Here is a 22,458-nt window from a genome sequence, read left to right on the forward strand (position 1 = left end):
GCCACGTCACATGACCGCGCAATTGTCTGTTAAAGCGACGCAGTCCCGAACTGTAAAAACACCTTGGGTCTTTAGGCAGCATTTAGGTCCGGGGCTTAAGTGGTTATAAAATAAAATAAATTGGGAACGTTTGTTGAATTTCTTTTAATCGTAAGTGGGGTCAAATCGACGGTTTTCGACCACAGTGACAGGAAAATTCAAAGGAAAAATTCTAATTTCTTGGTAATTTTCAGACAGTGTACAGTATGGTGAGTCCCTATAGAAAGGTAAAAAAAGTCTGCCTTTAGAACCACTCACTTCCTGCTTAGGACTACATGTCCCATGAGGCATTGCTTCTCACACATTCACAAGTTCTCAGGCACTTACTGACATGTATGGACGGTGTACTGAGCTGTATGTGTGCTGCACTATATTTCCTAAAATGATAACAAATAAGGCATTCTGTATGCAGGCCAACTAATCGGTTGACCGATTTAATGGATGACAATTCTGAAAATAGTTGACAATTATTTTTCATAATCGATTAGTTGTTTTTTCGGCCCCACTGTCACCCCCTTCCTGATAAGTGCAGAGGAGCCCTGATTACCTGGAGGATAAATGACCCGTGCTGGCTGTGCCAAGATCCTCCTGTGCTCTGGTGTCAGAGTCAGCACCTGTTATGTGTCACTGTACTAGTGATGTCACTGCTCCCAGTAATAGTGTTTTCATATGTCACTGTACCCAAGCTAGTAATATCACCTGTCACTGCACTGTTATAAATATTATACCTAAAGTGCCTCAATACAAAGATATGAATAAACACGTTTCATAGTACCAAGTGCTTGTGTGCAATAAATTCATAATGCCAATGTGCATATATAAACAATTTGTGAAGCCCAGAGATTACAATAAATGCACCACCTCCTATAGAGTAGAACAATTAAGTGTCTAGGCCCCAAGGGAGCAGTAAGCGGAACTTTTATGTGCAAAAAAATCAAAGAATCAATTGTACAAAGAATATACAATTTTTATTGATAAACAAACAGTATAAAACTACTTATACAATTAGGGCTATAGATAGTCCAATGGTCATTTTATGGTCATGTCATATTTTTGGGAAATGAGTATTGAGCCTCACCAACAGCAGGCTAAGTGGCCACTTAGCCTGCTGTTGGTGAGGCTCAATACTCATTTCCCAAAAAGGTTTTATCCCTTGGGACAGAGCAAATTTCTTTGATCCTCCCTGGGTATATGGTTTCATTCTCAGACACTGAGTCAAGCAACAGTGGCAAAGTGAAAAAAGGGAAACGTTGGAGGGTACAAGCACCTTGAAGTATGTTGGTAATCGATTTAGTCCGTTTATGGGAAAAGATTAAATATTGATCAATCGATTTGCCCAAACTTCTTGAAATAAAAGGTGTAACTATAGGGCAACGGTTTTCCTTTCACCCTTGTGGCACAGACGTCCCCCATTGGACCTCTTGGTGAGTATCCAGAATGGAGACCATACAACAGGTGGTAATGTTTTAAAATAAAGGTCCTACAAAAGCTCCAGAAGAAGCCACGTTTGTGGTGAAACATGTAGAGGCAACCATTCTTATAGCCCATATCCATATCTATAGCCCTAATAGTATAAGTAGTTTTATACTGTTTATGTATAAAAATGGCGTATTCTTTGTATACTTTATTTTTTTATTTTTTGCACCTTAAAACTATGCATACTGCCCCCTTGGGGCCTATACACTTATTTGTTATAACAGTCCATCAATCCTCCATTTATAAACATACTTTGGTAAAAAAAAAATAGGGTTAAAGTAATATAATTTTAGTTCAGTTTGGTGTTCATGTATATTGCTCCTCGGCAGTATGATGAACTGTTTTGGTGGATTACCAATAGCACATGCTGCTATCTTGTATATAATATTGGTTGCCATAGTTCCCTCACTTCTCTGTATACTTTTAATTATTTTGCTATCCGATTTACAAAATAACCTGTGGTGTCCGAGAACATTTTATTTTGCCGGTTATGTATGACTACATTTAATCTGCAGATGACCCAGTTAACAACATTGTTACTCTGCTCTGGTCTTTCAATTTCCTTTTCAATTCTCTCAAAAAATAGAAAAGAAAAAAAATATTTGACTCTACAGAAAAACAATTGCAAGTCTTTCATCCATTTCAAATCCCAAATGAGGGCAGTTTAAAAAGCATCTTTTTCTTTGCTGCTTTCTATATCCTTACTTTTTTTATATTTTTTATAAATGAGACACAGGCCTGTGCTACTCAAACTAATGTGTTTTACAAGGTGCTTTTTAGGCTCAGTTCACACTCCTGTGACTTAGGATCCAACTTGTGAGATTCCAATTTGCAGGACATGTAAAATGCCCTGTGTATCTATAAAAACTGTTCCAATTAACACTACAGGAGTACCTGCAACTTCAGAAAAGGTTCCTGCACTACTTTGATCCGTCTTTGAAATGTCTTCAATGCCATAGAGTGTGTAAGTCTTATCAAAAAGTATTTTCTCCACAGTATCAAAGTGAACTGAAAATCGCACAACTTTGGAATCGGTGTAAACCGAGCCTTATCATGAATGTTGGCTTTTCAGCCTTCACTAGTCAAATAAAAGTGATCTCGCGCTGATGTGGTAATTACCCAAAAACACAAACAAAGCAAGACAAAAATACTTGCTACTCAGCATCTGTGAATAAATGCACAATAGTGCCAGAGAATGTCCATATGTAGCACTCTGTGCTGTGGTAAACACAAAAAGTCCCTTAAAGTGGAGGTATAGAGATGGAAAATCAGACAGTATCTTCACATCAATGAATGAATCTGGATAGGATAAATAACAATAGATATTCACAACCGGTCTCTCTCGACTCTCACCTCATTAAATGTATAAATTTGTATATACAGGCCTCGACAAAATCCGGGCGCCCGGTCGCAATTGCTACAAGAAATTGTGACCTGGCACCTGGGGAAGCTTAGGGCTGCAGAAGGCCGCAAAGCCGCGGCCTCAATTACCGTCCGGCGCGTCCTGGCCGGTAATTGAGGCCGCGGCCTTCTGCAGGTCTCCGCTTCCTTCTGTGATCGCCATCTTGTGGTGGCCATTGGCATTACAGGTTACATTGCATTAAATTACAAGTAGCAAAACAGCAGTTCTAATGTGTTTTTTGATATAGAATGGGGTGTTTTCCGTGTCAAATAATAATTAAATACAGTGCAGTGTGCACATAAACCACAAAATTGGGTAAGTAATAATAAACACATTTATAGATATAAGCTGCTCCTCAGATTACAGGGGTGAACTGTGTATGTATGATAAATATGTGAATGAGGGCGCTAGGGTTCAACGTGTGAACCAAAATTAGACACAATGTGATATACTTTTGAATGCAATTCACCTGTTAGGGTGGATCGATAGAATACCTCTATCGATCCAGCAGGTTGAACAAAAAATACGGACCCAATTCCCCCTATTCACACATTCGAGGCGGATGGGGTAACCCTCCCCCTGAGCCAGGAGACTACCCCGCAATAAGAATACAGTGATCAGAATTGCAGGCTATAGCCTGTTACACGGAGTGGGGAAATTTGACAGGGAGGTTGTACAGAAATTTATAAGTAGATTGATTTCTGTACAACCTCCCTGGCCATACAAGGGTTATAATTCCTCCAGTCCCTGCTGAACTGGCCAAATTTCGATCCATATATTGCCAGCTTGAGCATCATTATGGCTTTGACCTGAGAATGTTTTTAGCCGCATAAGGTTTTACCCCATAAAAAGGGTTTGCAAATTTTGAGTAGAAAAGAACAACCATGTCAAGAGCATTTGTGGAGTTTGACAATTCTATGAAAAGACTAATCATTTAAAAATGCAGTTGAGGTCAAGCATGCCCCAGGATGAGCAGCAGGAAGATTTTAAGGATTTGCAGTGTGGCACTGGGCAGGCCACACAACAAACATCTCCATGGGAGGGAGGTGGAAAACTTAATTTATTCTTTACAGCAGAGCTCCAAGCATGTAAAGTTGGAGAGATGGTACTCTTCAGTGTCTATTCAGAATCCGAGAATGTTGCCTGCAGCCAGGGTTCCACATCTCACTGCCAGCAGAATTTATTGTTTTAGGTGGACTTGCTGCAAGAGATGGAAATGTACTGAAAGCATACAAAAGTTGCCATTACTGACCTGTCTTTCAAGAAATGACCGTTACCCGACTGTCAGGATTTTCAAATGGCTTTAGTACATTCTAAGACACAGACCTGGAGCAAGCATGCAGAATAACAGTTTCTACATCACTCTGACTTTCCTGAACTCAATGCTTGTTCTGGGTCAAAGGTATTGATGATAGAGACAGCCAGGTAACTGGTATATTTACGTGGAGGTTAACATTCATATTTCACTCTGTGCAGGTTTCTATTAGGAAATTATGGAAAAATATAGTAAACACTGCGCTGCCTAAGGGAAATACAGCTAATTATGAATAAAAAAGCAAAAATGAAAAGTATACAAAAAAGTGTAGCGCTTATGCAATGTAAATTGTGACAAAAAACATTGTACCGGTATATGTGATATGTAGATATATCAATGGGTGCAATACACTGTTAGAAATGAATAAAGTCCATGCTGATAAGTTCCACCAAATAAATGATGAATTTAGTCAAAACGTGGAAAAAATGAAAAGTGCAACACAATATAGTCCATGAAAATGGATTCCACCACGTGAATAAAGGTTGATTCAAACATATAATGTTGATTTCTTCCTTATGTGAAAATAACCACCACCAGTGGAAATGAAGGCTTACCAGAGTAAGTGGACTTATGGTGACATATGTCGCCAGAAGTCAAATCAGGCTTGTAAATTACGATTCTCGATCATGAAAGCAGAAGGTATGTTGGTATACACATCTCGTTCTCTGATGAAGGATGGAAAGACATGCGATGGAGGGAAGGTTCCTAAATAATATCTCTCCGGTGGTATCAGTAGTAAAAAGAGATAGGGGAGAAAAGTGGCCACATAGCGTAATCTTGTTTAGTTTTGAAAACAGGATTTATTAAAAACAGCAGATACACTCACATGTAGGCTGTAAAATCAGGCGTGTATACACAGGTGAGACGGCAGTGGAGATGACCCGACGTGTTTCGTGTACCAACACTTCATCTGGGGTGTCGCTCCACTGTAGCCCCCTCTAATTTATAGACAAGAAGAACATTGGCCCCAATCAAATGAGAATCCAACCTACCGTCATGTTACAGCAATGGAAACCGCGTCCACTTCCGGAATGTGTGTCATGGCGTACGTGCGTTCCAAGCCTCATTATGGTATGTATAGTCCTACAGTTAACCACGAGGACGGGATGTAAGAGAAAAAACACGAGACTATAGTCTCCTAAAACGTAACGTCCAATGAAGGAGGCGTCTCGATTTGAAACCAAGCCTCGTTTTAGGATGAAACACAAACAAGGAGTGTAGATTGTATCCACGTCCACTGAGCGGAAGGAAAAACAAATGGGCCGTGACTAGAGTATCACGTGATAAACACATGTATATACACCAAGCCTCAATATGGAAACGCATTGTGCGCTCCAAATGCAAATAAGTGTCAACGATACAAAGTGACATACAGGATGGCAAATATTAAAAACTAAATGGTGATGGAAAAATCCAAATATAAATAACACTAGTCATGGACCCATATAAAAATATTATTGTTAAACGAATATGGTTAAAAAGATTTACAAAATAGCACACAATGTGAACCAGAATGAATCCATGCCATCTAAAATACATGTAAGTATATATACAGATGCATGAAAACTGATCAAGTGTGTCATAAATATTGCACTTGTCACGTGTGTATCGGCAACAAGCGAATATAAAAGATATTTATGTAAATAATGATAAGAAACCAGATAAAAAATGAATACCTTTGGAGTTATGCATGTGCAAAAAATGTTGTTCATACGCAACATGTCGATAAGAGTTGGATTCTCACAAATGGGCACACATGCCCCTCTTATTCAAATCATACATGTAAACAATCAAATATGTAGTAACAACAATATAGAGTGCAAAGATATATTATTAATTACCCAAAGAAAAAAAAGAAAAAAAATAATGTATGTGGGAAAGAACAATGTTAAGACTGGTTAATGAAGGCATTGATGTCCCACTCGACATTCATGCCTAACGGGGAATGGGACTGGAGCTCATAGATCCAGTACATTTCTAAACTTGAAACACCCCTGGTCATGGCTCCGCCTCTCCATGGAGGAATGTTTAGTATCACCGCTTTTGATTAAAGAAATATGCTCACCTACCCTAATCGCAAATGTGCGAATGGTACGGCCGACATACATACATACGCAAGGGCAAGTAATTAAATAAACTATATACTTGGTCTCACAGGTGCAGAAGGGTTTAATTGTATATTGTTTGGATGTTACAGTAGATGCAAATTGGGTGATCTTACGTTTACCCAACGCATTGTATTGGCATACTTGACATTTCCTGCATGGAAAAAATCCTACCATGTCATGAAAAAAGGAGTTCCGAACAGGTGGATTGATAATGTTCGGAACAATTCGGCTCTGTAATGAGGGTACACCTTTAAATACCAACCTTTGCTTGTTCCGGTAGTAAAGGACCCAAAATACTGTCACCCCTGCGGACATTCCAGTGCTTATTCATTATGTTCCTAACCTGCTTGTATTGAGTTGAGTATGAGGTCAGCATGGCAAATTTGAAACTGTCATCTGTAATGCGTTTTAGGTTTAACAGATATCAAAGATTTTCTATCCAACATTAGGACGTTCTGAAGTTCAAGATCAACATCTGAGATAGAATAACCTTTGTCAACAAACCGTGATTTTAAAATCTCTGAGCTAAGTAGGTGTGAGTGTCAGAACAGTTCCTACGAAGCCTAAGTAATTGGCTGCGTGGAACTAAACGAAGCCAGGATGGATGGTGGCAACTCCCCATAGGAATGAGGCCGTTGCGATCTGTAGGTTTGAAATAAGTTAGTTAATGGCAAATTCAATTTTCAATTGAAATTTCTAAATCAAGGAAATAAATCTTGCTGGTACTGAACTCATATGTCAGAGAGATGCCTCTATCATTAGAATTCAAGCCATCAAAAAACAACCCCAAAGATTCAGGGCTGCCCTTCCAAAGGAGGAGGATGTCGTCTATATATCTGGCCCATACAACCAAGGATGGAAAGTTATGGGCATAGACGACATCCTCCTCCCACTTGGCCATAAAAAGGTTCGCAAGGCTAGGTGCAAACTTGGCACCCATAGCCACTCCGCGTTGTTGTAAATAACGCTGGTTGAACCAAAAATAATTTTTCTTTGTTGCAAACTCAAGCAACTCAATGAGGTAATCACACTGAAAAGAAGCAAGAGAATGCTCTCTTCCTAAAAAATGTTGAACTGCCTCAATACCCAAATGATGAGGTATACTAGTATATAGTGAGGCTACATCTGCTGTAGCCATGATGTAACCATCATGTACTTCAAGGCCCTCAAGTAGATGGCTGCATCTACTGTATCCTTCAAATATGAAGGTGTCTGTCTAACGAGAGGCTGAAGGTAATGGTCTATGTACCGGCCTATATGTGAAGTGACAGAGTCAATGCCACTCATAGGCCGGCCTGGTGGTTGAGTGGGATGTTTGTGTATTTTAGGGAGAAAATAAATAGTGGGAATTCTGGGAACTTTGGGAACTAAATATGCACTCTCCTTTTTATTAAGGATCTTGAGATCAAAACCCTTATCTACCAGGGTTTGAAGTTGTTTCTTGTACACATAGGTGGGATTGTTCGGAATTTCCACATATGTGCCCGGCTCACTGAGAATACTTTGCATCTTAGTCTCATACTGTGCTTTGTCTAAAATGACAATGCCCCCTCCTTTATCCGCCGGGCGGATGACCAGATCCTTATTGTCACACAGGGATCAGAGTCCGGTATTGGACAGAGGCTGATGAAAGGATAGTTTTTCAACTAATTGTGATAGAGCCTTCAAAACTAAATCTTTAAAAACTTTTACAGCTGGAGCCACAGATACTGGCGGATTAAAAAGCGACGGATTTGACAATCCGGAATGTACTGTGCCAGAGGTGGCAGCACGATTATCAACTTTGTGAGTGTTGGAAATCATGTACCGCTGTATATAAATTTTTCTTATATATTTCTGGATGTCAATAAATGTGCCAAACTTGTTCAACTTTTTAGGTGGGGCAAATTTGAGGCCCTTATCTAATATCGACTGTTTGGCTGCAGTAAGTACAATAGTACTCAAATTAAAGACACCCTGACCACTTATACCCTCCTTCTCTTTTCTCTTCTGTATTCTACGTCGTCCTCTGCACCCTCTCTTTGGTTTGGACCTTTTCTGCGTGAAGCATGGTCCTCGCGAAAACCCTGTCCACCATGTGAGTTAGAATCATGATGATTATGTCGGTATGGTGATTACTCATAACCATTCCGTGCATGGTGCTGTTCATAATCATGATGATATCTGAGGGGAGAGAACAGGTACTGAGGAAGTATTGTAATGATATGGCTGTTGTTGATGGGTATCATGGTGTTCTCTATAAGGGACTGGAGAGGCACCATATGAATAGCCATTTTGATCTGGATATTGGCGAGACCCTGGGTGGTGGGAATTCCCCCTAGATTGACCTCTACCACCTTGTTTGCCTCTATTGTTGCCCCTCCCTCTTGAGCGTTTACCTAGAGTATGGGAACTCTGATGGTGCAATCTCTGTGGTAAGGGGGGCGCATCTTGAGTGGTGCTCGGACCCATTGAAGGTATTGGTCTAACACCAAACTGTGCTGCTAAACCCGTAGAACCAACAGAGGGAGTAGGCAACAAAGGGGATCCTGTCATGACGCCAGGGGCAGTATCCATCGGAGTGATGGACACGAGTGATTTCTGCCACCCAAATACGGCTTTGGATTTATAATCCCCCACATCCCTGGAATATTTCTTATGTTTTTTAGATCGCTGATCTTTGTCCTGCTTCTCCAGATGGCTCTGAAGATTAGAGGAAAGCAAATTGTATTCCAGGGAGTTTTTATGTAGTAGGAGTTTCTCTTTGAGTTCTTTAATCTCTTTATCTAAAGCATAGTTACATAGTTACATAGTTAGTCAGGTTGAAAAAAGACACAAGTCCATCCAGTTCAACCACAAAAAAAATAAACAAACAAAATAAAAAACACAATACAATCCCATACACCCAACTCCATACCCACAGTTGATCCAGAGGAAGGCAAAAAACCCCAGCAGAGCATGATCCAATTTGCTACAGCAGGGGAAAAAATTCCTTCCTGATCCCCCGAGAGGCAATCGGATTTACCCTGGATCAACTTTACCTACAAATCTTAGTATCTTAGTATCTTAGCATGTAATCTAATCCTTTTTTTTTTAAATAAGGAAACTCAAAAAATTGATACCCGCATCATTAAAATACTTGTACCAAGAGTCTAGGTCGGGGTCACCTTGCTGGGGGTGAATATCCCAAAGAAGGCTCCTAGGGAGCATACTTTCAGAAATATATTGCTCGAGAAATACGAGATCCCACTGTAGATGTAACTCGGAGGTCATGATATTTTTTAACCGTAGAAAAACACCCCCTAATTCGGTGTCATTCCCTGTGATAGGAAAACACCCTCTGTCGGGCATCGCTAAATGGCGGACCGCGGTCCGGTTCCGGCCCCAGTGGCCATTCTATCCGGACCGCAGCCCTGCCAAGTAGTTTCCCGTGTGTCATCTGTCAGCGGCTCGCTCGCCTGCCTGCCGCTGCGGATGCCGCTATATACACAGCATGGCAGGTGCGGCAGGTCCGTGCCTTCCCTTTACATCGCTGCACTCCCCTCTCCCCACACTGCCTGTCTTAATTACACAGGACACGAAGCGCGACTGCTCTGGACAAAGGGCGGGACTTTTTAAGTTAAAAAGTGGGTGATTGGTTGCTAGGCAGCGGGGGCGGTCCCAGCAATAATGGGCAAAGTCCCGCCCATTGTCCAGAGCGGCCATGCTTCATTTCCTGCGTGATTAAGGTAGGGTTCTGTGGGGAGGGGGGAGTGCAGTGCAATGCAATGTAATGTAGGACAGGGCAGGACAGGGGAGGTCTGTGATGGGGAGTCTGATGTGTCAGGACCAGTTTGCGATGGGGGTTTGTGATGGGGGGGTCATCCTGTGATAGGGGGTCTGTTATGGGTCAGGACCAGTTTGTGATGGGGGGAGGTCAGCCTGTGATAGGGGTGGTCTGTTATGGGTCAGAGCCAGTTTGTCATTTGGGGGGGTCAGTCTGTTACAGGGGGTCTGTTATGGGTCAGGACCAGTTTGTGATGGGGGGGGGGTCAGCCTGTGATGCGTCTGGACCAGTTTGTGATGGGGGGGGGTCAGCCTGTGATAGGGGGTCTGTGATGGGTCAGGACCAGTTTGTGATTTGGGGGGGTCAGTCTGTGATAGGGGATCTGTGATTTGGGGGTCAGTCTGTTATAGGGGGTCTGTGATGGGTCAGCAGGACCAGTTTGTGATGGGGGGGTCAATCTGTGATGGGTCAGGTCAGTCTGTGATAGGGGGTCTGTGATTTGGGGGGTCAGTCTGTGATGAGGAGTCTGATGTGTCAGGACCAGTTTGTGATGGGGGGGTCAGTCTGTGATAGGGGGTCTGTGATGTGTCAGGACCAGTTTGTCATGGGGGGTTTGTGATGGGGGGGCAGTCTGTGATAGGGGGTCTGTGATGGGTCAGGACCAGTTTGTGATTTGGGGGGTCAGTCTGTGATAGGGGGTCTGTGATTTGGGGGGTCAGTCTGTTATAGGGGGTCTGTTATGGGTCAGGACCAGTTTGTGATGGGGGGTCAGTCTGTGATGGGGGTCTGTGATGGGTCACGTCAGTCTGTGATAGGGGGTCTGTGATTTGGGGGGGTCAGTCTGTAATAGGGGGTTGGGGATTTGGGGGGGGGGGGTCAGTCTGTGATAGGAGGTCTGTGATGGGTCAGGTCAGTCTGTGATGGGTCAGGTCAGTCTGTGATGGGGGGGGGGATTAGGCTGTAATGAGGGGTCTGTGATTTTGGCGGTCAGTCTGTGATGGGGGGGGGGGGGGGTCTGTGATGCGTCAGTCTCTGCAAGGGCAATAGAAAACAATTGTTTTCTATGTGTCCTGTTCACACTGCAACAGCGCCCCTGCGTACTGAGCAGTGTGTTGCAAAATGCATTCTGTTTCTATGCATCGCAATTTAACTGTGGTGCATAAAAATTAATGAAAGGTATTTTTACATTTCAATAAAGTTGAAAGGAAAAAAAAGTGCGATGTGTGTGGGTCATAAAGGTGTGTGCATGTGTGTGGTGGTGGTGGGGGGGCGCTGTGATGGGAGGTTGTCAAGTGGAGGATATCATGTGGCGTCATAGCACCAATTTGGCATTCGGGCCTCCGCTGGAAGAATTTTTTTCCGACTGGACCCCCGTGAATTTTAATTCAGTACCCCTGCTCTATGTTAACAGTACGGGAAGCCCGGTAATCAAATGCGTCCATTTCTCAAAATATATAAACAATTAAGGCTGCAGCAGTGTGGATTCAATATAGAGAACGATGGAAAAATATAGTAAACACTGCGCTGCCTAAGGGAAATACAGCTGCTAACACGGCTAATTATGAATAAAAAAGCAAAAACGAAAAGTATACAAAAAAGTGTAGCGCTTATGCAATGTAAATTGTGACAAAAAACATTGTATATGTAGATATATCACTGGGTAGATACATATGTGCAACACACTGTTAGGAAATTATGATAGCTGCAGCTAGTTATGTTTCCAGGCTTCAGTCTAAATAAGGTTGGGTGGAATCTTCAGGCTGCTTCCTTATTGGCAGTGATAGATACTTTAAAGTTGTTGCAGAACTTTAAGTCCTATCATGCCTCTGGGTGTAATTGTAACTGCCAGCCTTGCAATGCCTCATGGGAAATGTAGTTCCACAACATCTGGAGGACCCCAGGTTGCCCAGCTTTAGAGGACCAATTGGCTGTCAACATGCTATGTGCGTCTTCCTTTTAGATTATTCCTCATTCTGGCCATTTGTATTGACTATCCATGCTTTTTAGGGGATGCAGGGAGTGCAGATGATAGAGAAGTATAGCACAGTGACTGGCACATGAGTATTTGGTCTTTTAAGCAGTTAGCAGGACTTGTGTAATATTTTCAGATAAAGGGTAAAACGTGACTTTTACAAACCAAAATCGCCTTATTCTTTTCTTTCCTTTACATACAGGAAACAACTGTAAAGCAGCTTCAGTCACCTCTCCCACTGCCTACAACTCTCCCATTACTATCTGCGAGCATTGCTGTGACAAAGACTGTGATTGCCAACCCTGTGCTCTTCCTGAATAATCATATTCATGATATTCTTTATACCATTGTTCAGATGAATGCTCCACATCCTGACAACCAGGATCCAAAGGTAAGTGGGCACACTTTATGTATTCTGCACAATGTTAAAGTCAGAATCGGGTTCATTACTTGCAACTTTGTGTCTTTGGTTTCCAATCCAGTTAACACCAGGGATCACCGGATCAATCCCCCGCTAAGCAAGGTGGTGTCTGTCTGGTGTGAAAGAGCCCCTGTGAAAGAGCCCCTTTAGATTGTATTCTTATTGAAATATAGATTGACATCAATGTTTTCTAAGGGTTTTGCAGGAGCCAGTTTGTCCTTATTATGATACTCGCCTAGCTGGCTGCAGCACAGATCCCATCTGCAGTGGTGCAGCTGGGATCCTGCTGGCACTACCCCGAGCTGATCTCTCATTTCCCAGAGAGCAGAGAGCCGTGACTGTCAGACCTTTTTCACAATGAGGCACTTTGCAGGCGCTATAGTGCTAAAAATAGCACCTGGAACGCGCCCTGAAAGAGCCGCTCCATTCAATCTAATGTGAAAGCCCGAGGGCTTTCACACTGGAGCGGTGCGCTGCAGGGTGTTAGAAAAAGTCCTGCCAGCAGCTTCTTTGCAGCACATTAGGAGCGGTGAATACGGTGAAAAGTACAGCCAAAAAAAGCTTTGGCTGTACTTCTCCTTTAATACTGTTGAATACATTTCCTGCTTACCTTTTACTTGAGTTTATATTTATTTTAAAGGGTTCACAATCTAAAAAGTTGATGTTGCATTTCAGCATAATAATATGGTGGAAGTGTCTTGCACCTTTTTGGAAGCAAATGACCTGAAAATGGGCTGTGTATAGCAGCAATCGTCCTTCTAGTCACTCGGTGTTACTAGCTGTATTTAATAGTTGTTACAGTTTATTTTAGTGAAATAAAGGTTATATTATATATAGAAAATTAGTATTTTTCTCCAAAGTTTCAGTGAACCTGAACATTTTGGTATAATTTTCAGGTATAAAAGGTTTCTCTGACAATAAGTTTGCACATACTTTAGGTTAAGCTGCCAAACATTAACATGCTTGGTTACTTTTAGCTTCTACAAAATCAAAGGCGAGTATGTTATATGATGGACGGCATGATGTCAGTAATCCTCAAGAGTATTTGATGCATGTCATACATTGTGGATTTGTTTATGAAGAAAGTACTTGGGGAAATAAGCGGCTGCCATTGCTGACCTCTTCCTATAAAATATTAGTTGCTGGCTGCCTATGGCTTTCATACTTTTTAAGTTGTTGACCCGGTACAAGCATGCAGATTTAAACACACTACATACTTGTTGCTGGTCAGTCAAAGTACTAACTGTTTAGGAACATGGAAATATAGCTCTGGAGCTGTAGGGTTATCTTGCTGGTATTGTTATCTTAAGGTATTGATGTTGGTGTAAATGATCTGGTTCCTAGGCAGGCAGCTTCTACACCCCAGAGAACCTCCACAGTCTCCTTGGCTTGTAGTATAATGTAACGAGAATTGAAATTCAAGTGCCACACCACTGCTAAGAGATATAGATAGAACTTTACCCTATTAGAAATCAGGGGTAAAATCCAAAGAAGTAGTTCATGCATTCCGGGGGTCCAAACGCCCCCTTCATCAGGGCTTGACTGGCAACAAACAAGTTTCTGATGAGAACTGTGCTTGTATTTCACACTGGAAAAAATACCATTGTGGGTCCAGTTTACTCTGGCTGGTTCACATTGTTGCCAGTCAAGCCCTGATGAATGGAGCACAGCGAAACACGCTGGCTACTTTTTTGGATTGCACTCCTGACGTCTAATGGAAAAACGTTTTGTATCTGGACCTCCTAGCAGTGGGGTGGTGCTTCCATTTCAATCCTCAGAAAGTACTAAAGCCATTGAACTGCCATGGCAACTAATCGACTACAATTTTCATTAGGAGAGGATCTGCAATGGCAGCTACCATTTTTTTCTCAAGGCTTATATGAATATTAATAAAGCTATGATTTCAAATATCCAATTGCTGTATTGCAAACTTGTATTTTATGCATAAGTGAGTCTCATTTTGAGTTGAAAACATATTTATCTTCCAGGTCTCCACTCTTCACTTGCTAGCTGCTTCACTCTCCGCATCTATATATCAAGCACTCTGTGACAGTCACAGCTACAGGTAAAAGTCTATTTTTCTACGTGCCAGAATCTAGACACTTCAAAACTGGCCAATTTTTAATTTTTTTCACTTTCTGGGAATCCTTGTAATTGGTACTCTATAAACTAAAGGCTTAAATTGACACGCAACCATTAGCCCCATTCACATCCTGCGACTCCGGAATTGTTTTTTTTGCTTGTTTTCTCTTTCTTTGTTTTTGGAGCGACGCCATTCAATCGAATTGCCCTCCACTTCACAAATAGGCCAAAAAAACTCCTGTACCCTTTTTTGGAGCCGACTTTGGTGCAGTATTGGACCACACAGTTTGGGGGCAAAAAAAATACACCTTGAATAGTGCATTTGGGGTGACCTATAAAATAACTGGCACCCGAACGCTTATCACGTGTTTTGCTGTGATTTTAGCACGATCCAGATTCGCAGACAATGTTGCCATCTCTGCCTATGATTCTGAGTCGCTCAGATATGAACAGGGCTTTATAGTTACCATTTTAGCCACCTCTTGGTCAGTATAGCTTTAATTGTATTATTCTGTTATACGGGCCAGTTTACATCTGTATTGCACAGGAATGCTCTTCTGTGCAATTCCTTTGCAACTCGGTGCAGTGAGATTTTTAGCCCATTCATTTGAAATGGCTGAAATCGTGATAGATTGCACCAAAAGTCGTGCGTACACTACTTTTCAAAAACGCACTTCACCGAATTGCATGGTACCACAGTACATCTGGTGGAGGCAGGGATGTATTCTGGCCTAGGCCGACAAGGCCCAGGCCTAGGGCGGCACTTTGCGGGGGGCGGCCGGCCGGTTGCAATTTCGCTGGGTCTGGTAAGAGGGCTTGTTGGCCATTATCCATTACTATTCCCAGGGACTGAGCCTAAGGAAGTGCCTAACCTGCTATTCTCTAGGCCTTATTGACCGCCACAATGTCCCTCTCTGTCCTCTTCCCACGGCGTCCCTCTGTCCTCTTTCCATGGCATCCTTTTCCCACGGCGTCCTTCTGTCCTCTTCCCACGGCGTCCTTCTGTCCTCTTCCCACGGCATCCCTCTGTCCTTTTCCCACGGCATCCCTCTGTCCTTTTCCCACGGCATCCCTCTGTCCTTTTCCCACGGCATCCATCTGTCCTTTTCCCACGGCGTCCCTCTGTCCGTCACCCACGGCAACCCTCTGTCCTTCTCCCAGGGCGTCCCTCTGTCCTTCACCCACGGCATCCCTCTGTCCTCTTCCCATGAATATGACAGGACGGGTCTTAAAGAAGAAGGGGTGTGGCTTTGACAGGAAGGGATGGGTCATATTTAAATTAGGGGGTGCGCAAGTTTAGTCAGGCCTTGGGCAGCACAAAACCTAAATACACCTCTGGGTGCAGGCAAAGTCACTATTTGTGTTCTGGGGTGCTGTTAGGTGCTGTTAGGATTACATTGACACCCTTAGCAATTTGCACACCCAGTAGTTTTGAACGAGGTGCATGAAACACTCGCAGAACACCAGTTCCCCACGTTCCAGTGTGAAGGAGTCCCATATCCATATAAATGGTTAGCGTTTGGGGAAAAATATTTTCTTCCACACAGAACAATGTTAAACATTATTACTGTACAGGTGCATAGAAATACCGTTGGCTCAGCATGTTTGTCTTGATTGCAACAACTTCAGATGTGTGGCAAAATTTGAGTAGCCTCATGTTGAACTCAGTAATAATTTAACAAAAAGTACCATCATCCAAATTAGAATAGGAAAATTTAACCAAGTGAACATATGGTGGCAGCTGCTAATGCCGCCTGACCAATCTGTGATCACTTAGAGGGGGGATCTACTGGACTGTCTCAGTACTGATAACATTGACACATATGGTATCGTAAAATGCTTTATTACATATAAAATTATACAATTCTAAAAAACACACAATACCCCACTAGACCAGAGTATAATAGGCCATAGACTAATAAACAGCATACAAAACAATAATACAAATAATACAAACATTGTGTACAATCATTGTTTAGAATAAGAAGATCTGCTCACCCAGCAAGGTCTTCTTATTCTAAACAATGATTGTACACAATTTTTTTGTATTATTGTTTTGTATGCTTTTTATTATACTCTGGTCTATTATACTATCTGCTATATAGATCATTCCTCCTGAAGAACCATTTAAGTCCGTGAAACCAGTAGAGAGGAGCTGCTATACTCCACCTCAACAGAAGCTTCACGGGGTCACCCGTCAGTAGTAACTTGTTGGTTTTTGGGTAGGGTGTTTTTAGAATTGTGTAATTTTTATATGTAATAAAGTATTTTTTACGTTTCCATATGTGTCAGTTATCTGTACCAAGACAGTCCAGTATATCCCCCCTCTAAGTGATCACAGATTGGTCAGGCAGCATCAGCAACTGCCACCATATGTTCACTTGGTTCAATTTTCCTCAACTTCAGATGTGTGAACTTGGTTGCTTAAAGCTTAACTCCAGGAATTCTAGGACTATATAGTTTGGACCAAGTTTGCCCAAAAAAATTGTTTCCTACTTACTGATTAATGCAGCGGCTGTCAGCACTGTATTGACTGTATGTACTATCCACTACATATAGATTACCGCACTGTGTTCCGGTTCCTGTTCCAGAAAAAAGTTGAGTCAGGTTGAGCACTGCTCGGTCATTTATAGGAAGCTTTGTATTTTTTTTTTTTATAAATGAATACCAGGCTTCCTCTGATTGGCTCTGAGGTGGAGAGGTAGGTGGTTTACTTTAAGATCTCCAGCTCAGCCATTTAGAGGAAGTTGTGGTCCAAATGAACTATTTAAAATCATAGCATTGCTGCAAATAGGGTTTAAATACATTTGTAAAAGATTTGCCTGTAATGATAATTGTAAATACCTGTGCTGCTAGATGCAACACTGATCAGCCATAACGTTATGACCATGAACAGGTAAAGTGAATAATGTTGATTATCTCGTTACAATGGTATCTGAAAGTTGGTGGGATATATATTCGACAGCAAGTAAACATGTTGTCCATGATGTGTTGAAAGCAGAAATAATGGGCATTGCAGATGGTTGTGTATGGGGCTGTTTAGCGGGAGAGTGGTCAGGGTGCCCCTGCTGATCCGTACCCGCCGCCACAACTGCCTACAATGGACATGTGAGCATCATAACTGGGCAATGGAAGAAGGTGGCCTGTTCTGATGAATCACATTTCTTTTATATCATATGTATGACCAGGGGCGTGTGCATTGCGTACCTGGGGAGGAGGTAAAACCAGGATGCATTATGGGAAGAAGGAAAGCCAGTGAATACTTATGATGCTTTAGGCAATGTTCTGCTGGGAAACCTTGGTCAAGTCCCCCTGAAATCACACAGAAATAGTGCAGGAACCTACAAAATAAGTGTGACTCGAGTCGCAGCAATTTTAACAGTTCCATTGCCGCAAATGGGGTGCGACTTGTCATGCAACTTTGAACTGTCAAGTCACATGACAAGTCGCACTGGTATGAACCAGGGCTAAGAGCTTATAATATATAGATTAGTCAGAGGCCTTCCCCACCTCTGTATCAGTGGCGGCTGGTGACGTTTTAGGATGGGGGGGCACAAAACCCCGCCCCTCCATGTTTGGCCCCTCCCACTTCATGTAAGCCACTCCCCGTATAGAATCCACATACTCTGTCCCCTGTATTCCACTTGCTTCCACTCAGTTTCAGGAGTATACAGCTCAGCATCACAGGACAGAGTATATAGCCCCAGCATCACAGGACAGAGTATAAAGCCCCAGCATCTCAGATCATGGTATATAGCGCAGCCTTACAGATCGGCGCAAACAAACTGAAAAATCACACTGTTAAAAATGAGGGGTTCCCTCCATAATAAGGGGTTCCCACCTGTAAATCGCACGTATCTGCATTCTGCAACTTGTAAATAGCACTTATCTGCATGCTGCGCCCTGTATATAGCACATATCTGCATTCTGCACCTTGTAAATGGCACATATCTGCATTCTGCACCTTATAAATGGCACATATCTGCATTCTGCACCTTGTAAATGGCACATATCTGCATTCTGCACCCTGTAAATCGCACATATCTGCATTCTGCACCCTGTAAATCGCACATATCTGCATTCTGCACCCTGTAAATCGCACATATCTGCATTCTGCACCCTGTAAATCGCACATATCTGCATTCTGCACCCTGTAAATCGCACATATCTGCATTCTGCACCCTGTAAATCGCACATATCTGCATTCTGCACCCTGTAAATGGCACATATCTGCATTCTGCAACCTGTAAATCGCACATATCTTCATTCTTCAACCTGTAAATCGCACATATCTGCATTCTGCACCCTGTAAATGGCACATATCTGCACCCTGTAAATCGCATGTATCTGCATTCTGCACCCTGTAAATAGCACGTATCTGCATTCTGCAACCCCCCCAATCAGGTCAGCTACAGTGCTACACTATACACATGGCAGTGGGGTGGTGGACACATCAATCACCCCCCCCCCCCCCCCAGACTAGCACAGGGTGGCAGGGCACTCTCCTCCAGGCTCCAGCCTCTTCGTATTATTATTATTATTATTATTATTATTATTACAAGTGCAACACTACTACAAGTCCCAGCATTAAAAAAAAGGGCATGACCACTCATCCTCCTTGTAGTTCTCCGTCGTCTCCTGGGGCTCAGGTGCATGCTATCCACCATCTTTGTCCAGTTTTTCTCTCACTGCTGGGACTTGTAATCCCATAGAAGGTGGATTGCATGCACCTGAGCCCCAAGAGAAGATGAGGAACTACAAGTCCCAGCAGGTTATAATATAAGGCTCCGAGGTGGATGGGTGTCCAGACATCCATCCACCTCGAAGCCTTTTATTATAACCTGCTGGGACTTGTAGTTCTCCATCTTCTCCTGGGGCTCAGGTGCATGCAATCCACCATCTATGAGACTACAAGTCCCAGCAGTAAGAGAAAACTGGACAAAGATGATGGATTGCATGCACCTGAGCCCCAGGAGAAGATGGAGAACTACAAGTCCCAGCAGGTTAAACATACAATAAGGCTCCGAGGTGGATGGGTGTCCAGACATCCATCCACCTCGGAGCCTTATATTATAACCTGCTGGGGCTCATGTGCATGCAATCCACCATCTATGAGACTACAAGTCCCAGCAGTAAGAGAAAACTGGACAAAGATGGTGGATTGCATGCACCTAAGCCCCAGGAGAAGATGGGGAACTACAAGTCCCAGCAGCAGTGTAAGTACAATAAGGCTCCGAGGTAGATGGGTGGGGGATCATGTTAATGCACTGCCACTCCAGTGCACTGCTGATGCTGACTGACAAGTAATTGGGGACGGTGGGATCAGGAGTCAGACAGGATGATTGTGACATACAGGGTCAGGAGGTATGGCATGGCCGGCAGCAGCTATTCCTACCTTCTTCGCAGCTCCGCTCAGGCCGTCCAAAGAACGGAGCTGCCCATGTGACATTTCTTCCGGTTTTCGTCTGTAAGACGAAACCTGGAAGTAACATCTAAAGCAATGCTGACGCCCATAGTGTATCTAGGGACGGGAAGCTAATCGGCGCTTTGCAAGGCGGGTTAAAAGCCCGCAAATGAAGCGCCATGTCTGCAAACTCATGATTGCATTGATGTGGTGCTTCCTAGGGCACTGGTGTCCAGCGCCTAAGTTGAGTTTGTGGACGGGCCGCCACTGCTCTGTATTGTAATAGAATTGCCCATCAGGATGGAGGGTGGGAGGCCCACCTAGGCTCCAGACAGGCAATGTGGTGTGACATCAGATGACAGGGACTGGGGGAGAGAATAGGATGAAGGGCAGCCTGAAAAGAGTCTGCAGACAGAACTGTCAGTGGCAAATCTGTTAATTATGTATTGGGCGAATGAGGAGCTTAGTGGAGTCAGATCTGACACGTCTCAGCGGCGAGAGCAGTGTGTATAACTTGGAGGGCATGTCACCAATTTTAACATCTATATTCTCCTAATGCCTGTAAAAAGGCAAGCAAAATGGTACACTGAAGCATACAGAACAGGCATCAGCTGAGGGCTTCTCATACACCTGGATGTGTCAGAATGTAAACAATAGAAGTCAGTTTGACATCCACTTAAAGCGGAGGTTCACCCAAATAACATCTATATCAGACTAAATTATTTATACTTCTAACACAACGTTTCTCAACCAGTGTGCCGCGGCACACTGGTGTGCCGTGAAGAGTCCCCAGGTGTGCTGCGGCAAAATGACCCCCAATATAGGCAGCTATGGCAGCCATCTGATGTTTTAACTACTGCTGGCCACTTGTTTAATATTTGTTATTACAGCGGTGCCGGTCTGCTGTGTAAAGCTCAGTTCCTGCTGCCACAGGCGGGCCTTTCCGACCGCGTCTTGCCAACCGATTACGTCATTAGTTGCTATGGGAGGGTTGGGCGCACGTACCACTATCTATGACGTGTGAGCCGCGGGTCTCAGAGTAGATGCTGACTGGCGCGCGTTTCCCTGAGGGGAGGAGAAGAAGAACAACACGAGTAGAGGTGAAAGAACAGTGAGGAAACAAAACAGTGAGGAGACACAGGTACAGTACTTGTACCTGTTATTTTCAATGTATGATAGTTTTATTGCAGGCATGGTGTTTCTAAAAATAAAAAAAAACTACATAACACTTGTTGGCACTTTCATTGCCTCACTTTTCTATGCAGGCATGGTAATTTTTTTTGAAATGTAATATAATATACATGGGCTATGTGGGTTATTATTGATAATGATAACTGTATACTTCAATACTGCAGTTTGGCTGCAACGCAGGTGTAGCGCAGGGTACCTGCGTTTTTTATGTGGTTTCTCATTGACTTCTATTATGTCCCTCATTTTTGGTGTGCTTTCAGAAAATGTACCAAAAATGTACTACATAATAGAAGTTTATGAGAAACCACGTGAAAACCGCAGGTACCCTGCGCTACACCTGCACTGCGGCCAAACTGCAGTATTGAAGTATACAGTTATCATTATCAATAATAACCCACATAGCCCATGTATATTATATAATATGCAAAACCACTGTGCAAATAGCATGTGGCATACATTTTTTTTCCGCATTTTTGGTTTAGTGGGCCTCAAGATTCAGACAGATTTTAAAGGGTGCCTTGGTTGAAAAAAGGTTGAAAAACACTGTTTTAACATGTACAATTGGCATTTTTTTGCGTAGTTGCGTCACGAGTGTCACAGAGTTTCCGAAAGAACCCTAACATGCAGAGCTGCGAGTCGGCTCCAGACGGCACCTGCGCACAGACTAGGAGCCGTGTAGAGCTGACTGCGCAGGCGGCGTATAGACCTGACGCGCAGCTCTGCATGTTCGGGTACTTTCGGAAACTCTGTGACGCAACTACGCAATACGGGGGGCGGGGCCTTATCCGCCGGGGGGGGAACATTTTCTGATAGACATCAATCATCTGGGCGAACTCCCAGATTACATTGCGGCTCAGCTTGGAAACGCCTACTCCCGCGGGAGAAGTACCCGGAAGCTGGATTGCAAATATAGATTATAAGGTATACGCAGCCTAAAAAAAAAAAAAAAAATGCCAATTGTACATGTTTGAAGTATAAAGAATTTAGTCTGATATAGATGTTATTTGGGTGAACCTCCGCCTTAACACACTGATGCTCATAAATATCAGTTTTTTGGAGTTTTTTTAACAGCCCATAAACTCCCCTCTGTTATCCTATGTGTCTATGCACTCATGGAAGTTTTTGGATGTTTATCAGCAGTGGAGTTTATGGGCTGTTTTCTGAACACCCTAAAATCATGTTCAGGAGTCGTTTTTCTGACCATAAAAAATGCCAAACCGCCATAAACGTTTAAAAACATCGCTCACCAGCATTTTTTAAAGTTTTTGATCTATTGGAAAAACAAATGCTAACACGGGAAAAC

General features: G+C 43.0%; 1 protein-coding gene across 9 annotated transcripts in view; it reads left to right on the forward strand.

Moving 5' to 3' along the window:
• The window catches only part of DMXL2 (Dmx like 2), a 250,506-nt gene that overhangs the window by 140,090 nt on the left and 87,958 nt on the right, over positions 1-22,458 (forward strand). For all 9 annotated transcript variants that reach the window (XM_040342664.1, XM_040342667.1, XM_040342665.1 and 6 more), the window contains exons 25-26: positions 12,260-12,448; positions 14,467-14,543. In XM_040342664.1, coding sequence (XP_040198598.1) covers positions 12,260-12,448; positions 14,467-14,543 — 266 coding nt within the window. The remainder of the gene's footprint in view (positions 1-12,259; positions 12,449-14,466; positions 14,544-22,458) is intronic.

This window comes from Rana temporaria, chromosome 3, assembly GCF_905171775.1.
Source record: "Rana temporaria chromosome 3, aRanTem1.1, whole genome shotgun sequence".
In the NCBI taxonomy this organism is placed as follows: Eukaryota; Metazoa; Chordata; class Amphibia; order Anura; family Ranidae; genus Rana; species Rana temporaria.